General features: G+C 30.3%; 1 protein-coding gene across 2 annotated transcripts; it reads right to left on the bottom strand.

Annotated features, from left to right (window-relative positions):
• Nucleotides 1-206: 206 nt before the first annotated feature.
• Nucleotides 207-9,350, bottom strand: LOC114189954 (RAP release 2, galactose-binding-like domain protein, putative (DUF1997)). Of its 2 annotated transcripts, XR_014996836.1 has the most exons (7): nucleotides 9,082-9,350; nucleotides 8,045-8,235; nucleotides 7,905-7,950; nucleotides 6,460-6,548; nucleotides 6,252-6,368; nucleotides 4,103-4,213; nucleotides 207-499 (listed from the first exon to the last, which is right to left on the bottom strand). XR_014996836.1 is itself a non-coding variant. In XM_028078685.2 (6 exons), the coding sequence occupies exons 1-6, from the start codon at nucleotides 9,260-9,262 to the stop codon at nucleotides 428-430; spliced, it is 696 nt and encodes a 231-aa protein (XP_027934486.1). In that variant the 5' UTR covers nucleotides 9,263-9,350; the 3' UTR covers nucleotides 207-427. The 2 variants fall into 2 exon arrangements, 1 of the variants encoding a protein (XP_027934486.1); XM_028078685.2 differs by lacking the exon at nucleotides 4,103-4,213.
• Nucleotides 9,351-12,951: the final 3,601 nt, after the last annotated feature.

Below are 12,951 nucleotides of genomic sequence, written 5' to 3'. Positions count from 1 at the left end.
TCACTTTTACTTGTAAAATGATCATTCTAAAAATTTAAAAATTACGAGGTGCACGAAGAAAAAGCCAATAAAATTTGTTTGGGTAAAGTATAATGTGTTATTAAGGACTTCCCTCACTATACAACCTGACAAAAAAAAACACCTAGGAGCATTCAAGATTAAAGTACCCACATAAAATTCATAAAACACAGAGCAGCAACATGAAGTAGCAGAAGTAATTTAAGTATCCACATCTAAAATTCATGAATCTTTCAAATTCCATTTAATCATAGATATTACATTACAAACAATACCATCTCCAAACAAAAGAAACTCAGCTACTATCCAAGAATGCAATAATGCACATGCTACAAGCGATATTTCTAGGACCTATTGACTATACAGCAATTTAAGGGCGCACCTGTGTTGATTGCAATGACGCATTATTTCATATTTCACCTGTTCCGAGAGGTTGTCTTGAGGTATCACCAGTGGCCCAAGCTTGATAATCTTTCACAAGCTGCTTAAGAAAAATATATAACAAACTAATCAAATTCATAAATTCTTCAGTATATAAAATATGACAGTAATCCTTAAATTACTTGCCTTGATTTTATATAATTCCATTGATATTGAAAACAATAAGTTAGTAATTAGAAGGGAAAGTCAACCACAATCAAGAACAAAAGAAAGATGTATCAAATAACACAGGGAAACTAATAAAATCTGAAAAATATGAAAATATGGTCAAAATATTTCAACTTCAAATGCATGTAGAAACAAATAGCAAGAAGAAAAAGAAAAAAGTTTGAAAACGAGGTATGAAATGCCATGCTTTCTGTCATCAACATTTAGGTCTTGTTTCAGTATAGCAGGAGTGCACTTGGGAAAGAAAAATAAGAATGTACGATATGATAGTTTGCAAATAGTACCACTTAGAAGACAATTTGTAAAATATGAATTCAGTTTTGCGATAGTAATATCGATGATAGACAATATATTTCTTCTGCATTTTTAAAATAAACAACCAGATTTTTTATGTTGTTATAACTAGGCGCACAACAGAGAACGGAGAGAAATAAATGGACAGAATTAAGCACGGTTCTACCATCAATCCGTGACTTAGGTGATGTGCCGACTATTTGTCAGGACACAGATAGGCCCAAGGTGTGGAAGGTTTACACTAGGAGAAAGGAGAGTAGGGAAAACGAAGAGTGTGTTAGACGTGTAGGATGAGATCTCAGTTGGTTATGATGGTTAAGTGTTGGATATTGTTAAGATATTGTTAGTTACAATAGCTTATATTAGTTACAATATTATGTATTGAGCTTAGCCAATATTTTTGGTATTATTCTTCATTATAAATATATTATCCTATGTGTATTTTCTACACAAGGAAGATTAATCTTATACCTAATTTTTCACTATTTTTACATGATATTAGAATTATGGGTTAGAGTCTATCTTAACGAAGTTTGTTGTTGATTGGACCTATTGTTTGAACTGCTATCGAGCCGCTATCGAACCGCTATTGGACCACCCATTAATATCTAGTCTCACACTCAAGATGTACATGCCTCCACGTGAGGGGGTATGTTAGAAGTCCTACATCGACTAGAAATAAGACCAATTTATAATATATAAATGGGTGCAAACCTCACCTTACAAGTCAATTTTGTAGGGTTGAGTTAGGCATAAAGTCCTGTTCTTAAATTAGTATTAGAGTATGGTTCCAATCTAGGGAATTGTGGGTTATGCTCTTCAAAATAGTGGAACTTGAGAGCTTGTCCCATTATTGTCTAGGAAATCCGTTGTTGTTGTTGGTGGGTCTTTGCAATAAAATTTGCTCCTAATGGCACTATTGATCGTCTCAAAGCTCGATGTATGGCCAAAGGTTACACACAAATTTTTTGTTTGCATTATGGTGATACTTTTTCTCCAATGACAAAGATGATTTCTGTTCGCTTATTTATAGTCAAGGTTGCTCTTCAACGATAACCTCTTTACCAACTGGATGTAAAATATGTTTTCCTTAATGGAGATTTGCTAGAAGAAATTTATATGGAACAACCTTCAGGTTTTGTTGCTAAGGGAGAATCTTCTGGATTGGTATGTCGTCTTTGCAAATCTTTCTATGGCCTGAAATAATCTCCTAGGACTTGGTTGAAACATTTAGCAGTGTTGTTCAACAGTTTTGTATGACTTACAAGTGAGGTAGACCATTTAGTCTTTTACCATCACTCAAGTGTTGGTTGTATCTATTTAATAGTATATGTAAATGATATTGTTCTTACAGGCAGTGGTCGCTGGGGCATCTCCCAGATGAAACAACACCTTTGTCACTACTTTTAGACCAAAGATCTTGACAAACTCAAATATTTCTTAGAGATTGAGGTAGCAAAATCAAACAGTGGTATTGTTATATCTCAAAGGAAGTATGCATTGGATATTTTGGAGGAAACTAGATTGATGAACTAAAAATTTGTTGACACACCCACAGATCCCAATTCCAAAACTCCTACCAAATCATGGAGAGCCTTTCTCATATCTTGAGAAGTACTAAAGATTAGTTGGAAGATTGAACTATCTTATTATTACTCATCCTAACATTTCCTTTTCAGTTAGTGTGGTGAGTCAATTTCACAATTCCCCACATGCAGATCATTGGAATGCAATCATTCGTATATTAAAGTACAAAAAGGATCTCTTGGAAAATGTTTGTTATAACCATACTAAAGTTGTATGTTATTTAGATGCTGACTGAGCAAGATCTCCTTTTGATAGGAGATATACTTTTGGAGGTAACTTGATCTCTTAGAACAGTAAGAAAAAAAAAATTGTGGCAAGATCCAGTGCAAAAGCAAAATATAGAGTTATAGCCTCAACCACTTGTAAACTTGTTTGGCTTAAACAATTACTTAAAGAGTTGTAATTTGGAGATGTCACTCAAATGACACATATTAGATCTAATCTTGTCTTTCAGAAAAGGACCAAGCACACTGAGGTTGACTATCATTTTATCTGAAGACATCTAGACTGTGTTTGTTAACTAAGTGTCCAATTAGCATATATTTTCACTAAGTCTTTACGAAGATCTATAATTGATTATATTTATAATAAACTTGGTACATACGATTTATATGCACCAAATTGAGGGGGGATGTTAGATATTGTTAGTTACAATATCTTATGTTAGTTACAATATTATGTACATTTGGACTTTAGCCCATATTTCCTTTATTATTCTTCATTACCCTATGCATATTTTCTACACAAGGGGAATTAATCCTATACCTTATTTTTCATTATTTTCAAAATTAGAAAAATTGTCAGTTTGTGATGCCAATTAGAGGAAGTATTTAGGGAGTTCGAATATCACAAATGAAGGAAAGTAATCGGGAAAAGGGGGAATTTTAAATTGCATAGAGCCTTAGGTGGACAGAGAATTTTCTCTAAGGAGCGGAAGGCGTTGGAAATTGTGTACTATTTTGTGCTTGTATTTTTGAAATTCTTGTGAAAATTTTTGCTGGTTTCCGAACTGTTCAACATACAACAGAACAGTAGGCTCATGCTCACGAGGTAAAATAGAGACAAATACAAAATATTGGAAGACAAATACAAGTAGCCACAAATGTTAACGCCACTAGAAAAATCAAGCTAATTGTGTGAGAGCCTTACAACACACTGAAATCATTGGACATATCCTTCCTTTCAGTCACAATTCCTATAAAAAGATTCTAGTCTGGTCACATCACAAACATTTTGGGTTGGTCACGTGTTGGGTCATCCTAAACTTACAATAGAAGTCTTAAAAGGTATATCATCCTAACGCAACCTCACAAAACTAGTTTATAAAGCGAGGTTTGCCCTCAATTATATGTTATAACTTGACCATATCAATTACTATGGAAATATTGAGATCATTTTATCCTAATAATTTTCTATTTACAAAGAAGTAACTTTGAAATGTGCTTCATACTAACAATTCAATGCCTTATAAGTTGTATCAATGCTTGTTATAAATCCGGAAGTACATTGCAATTTCATACAAAATTCTGCCAAGTGCAAACTGATAATCTCATCCATGAAAAACAACAAAACAATCAAGAGTAAGCAAAAGAACCTTTTCTCCATGCACATTGGGTTGGGATTGCATCATGCCGATATATCCACCGCCCAAATATGAATGCAAATCACCCTTTTGTGCACACCCTCAAGCCCGACTTGTGACTCACTGTCGTTAGGTTATCACATTGTTAGTGTATTGAGAAGATGGATGGGTATAACATTCCACTTGGCTTCTAAAATCACGTTATGCTTAAGTGGGTTCGGCTACAAATCCCATCTCACTACGAAAGTTGAATTCGTTCCTATAAAACAATGTGACCAATGGATAAAGATTGATGCTCACTATGTAGTGTTATTATACTATTCATACTTCACTCCCCTATTCTTCGTCCCCATGAAACATGTGCATTAGTTTGGACTGAGGGCCATGGCCCTTATACCAACTGCACACAACATTTATATGTTTTTCCAATATCTCTGAACCCTTCTTGCTCCATGATGATTTGAGAGCCACATGGCTCCTTATGTTGGGAAGCTTCATGTTGCCTTATATATGACTTAGTGAAGATTGTGAAGCAGGAACTCGAGAATATGTCTTAAACTATTATCTTGAAGTTTGGAATGATACAAGCGAGGCTGATCATTCTCTGTTTTAATGTGATTCTTCCCAAAGATGTATATTGTATATGTGGAGAACATTATAATAACAGGAAGTGTGACAAGGAGGACACCGTACAACTAGAACAATCTTGCTCAAAAGTTCCAAACAAAATACCTTGGACCCTTGAGGTACTCCCTTGGTACAAAAGTTGAACAATCCAAGGAAGGTTTAGTCATATCTAAGCGAAAATATGCTCTCTGACATTTTAGGAGAAACAAAGATGTTAAATGCTAAGCTTGTAGACACGCTAATGGATCCAAACGTGAAACTTGTACCCAACCAAAGAGAACCATATTCTAATCGTGTGAGATACACAAGGTTAGTTGGTAAGCTTAATTACCTCACTATGACTCGTCCTAACATCACCTTTGTTGTGATAGTAAGTCAATGTTTAAACACTCCTTGTCAAAACCATTGAGATGCAATCCTATGGATCTTGAAGTATGTTAAGAAGACTCGAGGAAAAGGCCTCATTTTTTTGAAAATAAGGGAAATAATCAAATATTTTAAGGCATTCTAACATTGACTAGGCAGGGTCACCAAGTGATAGATGCTTCACTTCAGGGACTTGTGTTCTTGTTGAAGGTAATTAAATATCATGGAAAAGTAAAAAGAAAATATTATGACAAGATGAAGTGAAAAATCATAGCACAGGGCAATGACATAGTCAATTGTGAGCTCATGTGGCTAAAACAACTCCTAAAAAAGCTTAAATTTGAAGAAAGTTATCAATTGCACCATATATGTGACAATTAGGCAGCATTACACATTACCTCCAATCCTACCTTTCATGAGGACCAAACATATTGAGGTGAATTATCATTTCATAAGAGAAAAAGTGGAGTCTAGAAAAATCACCACTAGATTTGTCAACTCTAGTAAACATGGCTAGCATATTCACCAAATCTCTAAATAAACCAACAATCAATTATATTTTGCAGCAAGTTGGGCATATACGACTTATATGCTTCAACTTGACAGGAAATGTTATACTTATAGAAATAAGGAGCAGATCCTATAAAACCAACTGGTTGCATGTTGGTAGCCTGCTCAAGACTTTTACCCAGGTGTATATACTGTGTTGCTTCTTAATAATCCGCTTCACATCTGTTCTTTAAACAGCTTGGCTGTTTTTTCTTTGTGGAAATTCTCATTCCGAAAATCTGGTGCGTAGGTCTCTTGACCAGTTCATGCATGGCTTTGTTTAAAAGCAAATTTTTGTGCCAATGTGCAAGTACAACCTGCTACACCATGGTGCATTTGGTTGGATCTTAACTATGATATGTTTAAGGAGGCTTCTTCTACACAAAATTTGATTTGGGACAAAGATTAGGCATTTCAAGTTAGGGGTCTATTTGTCAAGGATTGGGAAGCTCTTTTCAATTGGGTTGTGTTGTCTTTTTTCTTATGTTAAGGAGGATAGGATCCTTATCCTCCCATATCCTTGTAATTTTTTTTCTTCAAATGAATTTCTTCTTTAATCCATAAAGGAAGAACATAGCTTAAAAATAAAATTTGCAGATAATACTAAGCTTTAACAAACCTGTGACATAAATCGGGGAAGCATAAGCCTGAGTATTTGTTCAAGGACTTGAGTCCCAGCTGATTCAATTGCTTGCTTTGGTATTGCTAGGAAAGGAAAAGGTATTTCAATGCTTACCTGCATTCCACATAGCAACCCAAAAAGACACTTTAACTGGAATCCAACATATATAAAATCACAAGAAAATGAAATAAATATCGAGTACTACCTCAATTATAGTGTCTGAGGTGAGTTGCTGCATCAAAGACTTATCATTATCAGCGTTACTATCACACGATATCCGGTTAACCATTAGAGCTGCATTACCATATTAAAGTATTGAAAAGGTATTCCTGAAAGTAGCATAAACCAAACAGCATGACACCCTATATTGCTTTCCTCGAGTACAAAAGAATTGCCTCAGCTGCTGCTATAAATAAGGAAGTAACATATAGTTTCGTAATTATCACAGTTACTGCTTCCAATGAATAGCCAGTAAGCTACCATCAAAAGCAGTACTGAGCGGAATAAGCATTGATCCACTTTCATACCATTTTAGCCATTCACATCGTAGTTGTTTTTTCAAACAATTTGACAAGACCAACACTTTCCAAGAAATCACATACATCTCAGCTCATATAAACAAGTTCAATCTGATATTTCTTAGGTTATGTTTGAATAACCTTCCCCATCAACACTTAGAGGAGTAAAACATAAGAAAGAAAAATAAAATAATTATTTTAAAGCTAAAATTAGTTTGTATACATAAAACCGGCTAATGGAGAAGTAAACAAGAAAATCTTTTATAAATTAACTTATGCGTAAACTAATATTAACTTGTAAAGTAACTTCATCTAAACACAGCTTTAACAATTATGCTGCATCTTCATACCATGCCCTCTGAATACTTTATAAAAAAGCATTAAGTAGAAAAACAAATTCATGTCATCCATTCAACACTTTCTTCATTTAGTAAATATGAAGATGTTATATATGCAAGGTTGTTGAACTTGAAGTGGACTTGACTCGCATATTCGATTCATAAACTTTGATAATAGTGTACTAGTCTAAATAAGATAAATCTAAATGATATATATATATATATATATATATATATATATATATATATATATATTTACAAAAGAGTATGTTGTTAAAGTAAAAACATTTCAGAAAGTAGCTAATTTCTTCAACTAGTTTGAGTCCTAATAAAATATAGTCATTGTAGGGTTAATAAAGGGCAAAAATTACTAATAATTTCAAACTCCTTGACTCGAAAATTTATGCAAGTTTACACGAGTTTAAAAGTTCATCCAAGTTCATTCAGAAAATAGTTTGATTGCGTGATAAATCATTTTCTCTTGCTAGGATCGTAACTTAAGAGTTTCACAACCTTATGAGAGTATGAATTCATAATCATTTATTCTTAATGAATTCACGAACGGAAATAAAAAGAAAATCAAATTCTAACAGACATCTTTTATCATATAGATTTAAATTGGGCTCCATGATCAAAAGGGAAGCTGCAACATTGCAATTTGTAAGGTCCACACAACCCTTTGCAGCTGCATTCTGTGCTGTGTTTTCCCAATTTTTTTAATCAAAACACAATCCTAACAACCACACCACAACCTAAAACTATACACATTTTGACATGCATTTAACAAAACTCACCATCAAACTTGTCGTTCTGTGCAGCAACCATCGGTGATCCTTCGAGCTGTCACCAATCGTGAAAGCAAATAATCAAAATAACGAAACAAATGAACACGGTAGAAAACTACATTCAGTAACACATCCAATAAGTTTGACACCTTGCAAGACAAGAGCTTGATGCAACATCCATCAGGCTGCTGTTCCACCTTAACCAACAACACTGGACAAACCTCAAAGTTGAAGAACTTGAACCTATAAACGTAACACCGAAACGTATCGTCATTTACCCGTTCAATCCTCTCCGCGTCCAACACCGAGTACTGACTCGCCGGTAACCGCATGTACTCAACTGCACAGACAATAAAACTAAAAAAAATTACCGCTTTTTCAAAATCAAACAAATATATAGAAAACCTCATCTACTCTAGTTCTTACTCACACAATCTTTATCTGTGAAGTCCTTTCACTTTAAAACTAATATTTTCAATCTTTATGCATACATATAAGATCAATTTGGACAAACTTTTTCCACAACTTTAGGATCAACTTGTATTGTAGCAGAAGAGCAAACAACTATAGGAGAAGAAAAATTAAAATTAGTTTTTTCCATAAGTTAATAAAATTAATTTTTTTCATAATTAATTTATGGAGGCATTGTCATATAACTTTTCTAAATTCTCATTTCTAATTTAATCTGTGCATAATTTCTAAATTCTTATTTTTAGTTTAATCTGTGAATGATTTCTAAATTCTTATTTTTAATTTAATTTGTGCATAATTTCTAAAACTTTTTTAATTTAATATGTGCATAAACTTAACCTATGGAGAAACTATCTAATTTTGTTTTCCTTCTTATGTTAAGTATTTACTAAAAATTTGTCTGAACACAACCTGTATTTGTTTCACACAATTCAAGGTATATTCAGATGAGCTTCTACCTAAACTCTTCCAGAGAATAAAAAGTGGTGTGGATTTCTTTACAAACTAAAATTATGGTAACATCTACAAATAAAGCAATAATTTAAATAAACTACTCATAAAAAAATTGCAAATTAGCTTAATCTAATTTGAAGTTATGGAGAAGATACTTTTCAGGCAAAACTCCATCAATTATGTACTTAATCTACTGCAGATACTAAAACAGATTTATAGATTAATTAAAAGTATTGATTAATTAATATTGCTCTAACATTACTTAGGGGACGCTGCAGTTGGCGAACGGAAACGGACTCTTTACGGCGAGCGACGAACCGAGCCTTCTGCATTGGAGTGGCGGAAGCACGAAGCGAAGGGCGGAGGGATTTAAGAGCGCATTGTTTGGTGGAGGGAAATGAAATCGGAATGGAACGAAACAAGGAAGAAGAAGAAGAAGCCATACACCAAACTGTTGAGTAGAGATGGATAGAGATAGCACCGGGACGATGCAGCAATTGAGAATTATAGCGAATACGTGGCCACAAAATGTGAGCCAAGAATGCGTTGTCACGTGAGCCACGTGACCATTCCTTGCTCCGTTTTAAGGTGATTTTGGATGAGGGAAAAGGAATTACCGGGAAAGAGGAGAATTTGGGAATATAAAAAAACATTAGAAAACTTAAGTTATTTTGTTGAGAAGAATTTTAAAAATTAACTTTTTTTATTATTTGATATTGTTAATTTTTTTATTTAGATTTATTTTATTCTTATATTATATGTATGTAAAAGTTAATTTATTCTTTTATCTATTAATCTTAATTTTAAACTAATGTGTTTTAAAAATAGAAATATATTTTTATATTATTTTCTTCATTCTTAATTTTATATTTTATGGTTTCTAATTTCATGATCGTTTAATAAAACTAAATTTAGAAAGTTATATTTTACTATTTTTTTTAAATAAAATTATTTAAAAAATTATATATTTATTATTAATACAAATTATTTATACTGTCATATAAAAAATCATTTCTAAAGAGTTATTTAACTATTTTATCAATTTGATTTGTTTCTAAATTATTTATCGTAAAAATGAAAATATATTTTAACTCTATAATTTAATATCTAATAAATTATTGTTTTAATTCGTAAATAACATTATTAGTTTCGCAAATTTAAAATCTTTATATCAATATCTAATTAATTATATTTATTTAAAATTAATTATATTTTAAATAAATAATTATTTTTAAAATTTTTTTTTTCTGTTTTGATTAAAAAGTTGTAAGTAACTTATTACTCTGGATTCTGGATTTTGGTTCAATCAAATCTCAATTTATTTAAAATTAACTCATTTAAGTTTTTTTAGTTAGTAATGTAGTGTGACACTTAGTGGTGTTAATATCACGTAACAAAATAATATCATATGTTATTATTAGTGGTGTCACGTATTAGTACCAAATGTCATTATTTTCTATTTAATTTACTTTTTATATATGTTTTTTTTATTAGTTCGGTCTCAATTTATTTTAAAATTAAGAAATGTTGTACTCTCTAAATTGGGAATAAGTTATTTCTATAAATGTTAAGAAAATAATTATTTTAGTTAAGATAAACAATCACTTTTTTTATGTTTGTTCTTATCTATATTATTAATAAAATATTTTTTTATCTTTAGTATATAATTGTTTTTTTTTTTAGTTTTACTTTTTGAATAATATTTTCAAAATAAAAATAATTATTTTATTATTATTTTTAAGTGATTTATTGTCAGATGAATGATAATTTGTTTGATTTTAATTATATTTATTCTTATAAAGATGTAACATAAATATACAAGTTTCTAAATACCAATAGTATTATAGTAATTTTTTAAAATACCTATAATATTATATTAGTGTTGTTCCTAGAGCAAAAGCATTGGTCAGAAAACTATTTGTTATGATGTCCAAAATGGTAAAGTATACATGCTATGTATGTTTTCCAAAATACATAATAGAAGTCTACATGTGTCTAGTATAAGGTCAAACTAAAATCTATTAGAATTATCTTCATACATGCATAATCTATTACGAATAAATATGGCGCGAAAATTTTAAAAGTATTTGAAAATTGTCAAATTAATTCATTAGATAAATAATCTTATAGATTATAAGGTTAATCTATTAGGTTAATTAAAAACTGTTTCTCTAACTTCATTAAGTGATTGTATTATTGCAAGTGTGTAGTCTTATATGATAATTTTTTTTAATTAGTTTGTCAATTATGTTGTGTCTAGAGTTAATATTGACTGTGTTTTGTTAATCCTATAATTCTTTTGAGACATAATAGAAAAATTCTCTAGCTAAGTTTGCTAAAGTAAACTAGATGTAGATTCAAAAGAATCGAACCGGTATAAAAATCCTTGTGTTTATGTATTCTATCTTTCATTCACATTTTTTTATTATGTATAAACAATCCAACACTTGAGCATCAAATTATGTTGTGTTAATAAGTAATCTTTTAAAAAGTGATTTCGAAAAGACCAAATCAAGCTAAATGTTTAAATACCAATTCATTTCCTCTTGTTTAAGAAGATTGACCATATCATTTTAACAATTAATAGGTGATAATATTATAATTTGAGTAAGTTGTTATTTAAAGTAAATTTATAATTATGAGCAAATGTAATATTCATTAGTATACCTATATTTATTGGAAAAAAAAAATCATTAGATTACATGATTAATATTCACAATGGTGCATCAATCAATTCTCATTTAGAGATCAAATAACAATCTATGTTCAAAATGTGTTTGAGCTTATCTATAATATATAAAATTAATTATTATTTATATTTTATAATGAAGAAATTAATGTTTGGTTAAATGACATTTGTATCTTGATAACTGCAACTACATGTCAATCTCATGGTCTTAGTAATATTTGGTATTTGAGCAATGTTGATTGTCCTTTATCTATAAGTTTTTTTCTTTCTTGTAAATAGTTTTTGTTGTCTTTATAGTGTAGTCATTATCCTTATTCTATTTGTAACACTAATTTACTCTTTATTTTGTTTTTGTTGTTGTGTTGTGTTTTCATTTGTATTTTCCATTTATACGTATTTGTTGATATGTTTTCATATATAACAAAAGTGAAAATATGGTTATTTTTATTTCATTACATATTTTGTCCCTCGTTACCATATTTTATTTATAGAGAATATATATATATATATATATATATATATATATATATATATATATATATATATATATATATATATAACTTCCTTCTCTATGAGAAATTCTAGAAAAGTCAAGATAATTCATTAGAGAAACAATTTGCAAGAGTAATCTCTTATTCTATTTGTAGCATGTACTCTTCATATTTATTTTTGTTGTTGTTTTATTATTATGAAGGGAGAAATTTGTAATAAAATAAAAATAACCCTATTTTTACTTTTGTTTTATATATCTAGAGAAATATATATTATATTATCGACTAAAAACATTTTTTACCTTTAAAATTATTTTAGCATTTATTATGATTTATTATTTTAAGGAAATATATAAATATAAGTGTCCATATAAGCACGACACAAGTTCCTCTAAACATGTTTTAACAAGAAAAGTATTTATAATTCCACTTAGTTGAAAATTACTCGAGACAAAATATATATACAATTTGTATATTTTCAAATTCTATTAAAATTTCAATTCAACTTAAATAAAGGGACTCAGAGGGATAAAATGTGTGACTTGCCAATGTCAAAGCTGTTTCTTCTTTGTTTTCGAATCCAGACTAAGGTCCGATCGAAGTTATCTTCTTCCTTGTCTAGGATAATTTTCCTAGTAAATATATTAACTCCCCTTACACGTATTCCAATAAAAAAAACTAAAACTAAATTTAAGTCTTACATATTCCAAATATGTTGTTGGTTGTGATATATTTGGATTCAATTTCGTTAAACAAAGTTTTTAAAGTATGATGATCAAATACGATATGTATATTAGATACGACACATATTTGATACGTCGATACATTTATTTTTAAAATAATAAAATACAATATGTGATATATACATGATATATGAATATTGAAAATTTTACCATAATTCTTACAAACATAATAAATATAAGATTGTTAATATGTGAATCCAAATTTTCTA

This window comes from Vigna unguiculata, chromosome 7 (assembly GCF_037176805.1).
Source record: "Vigna unguiculata cultivar grain cowpea cultivar isolate G323 ecotype 2 chromosome 7, ASM3717680v1, whole genome shotgun sequence".
NCBI classification, from domain to species: Eukaryota; Viridiplantae; Streptophyta; class Magnoliopsida; order Fabales; family Fabaceae; genus Vigna; species Vigna unguiculata.
Note: the sequence above shows the minus strand (reverse complement) of the source record. Positions and strands in the feature narration are given on the sequence as shown.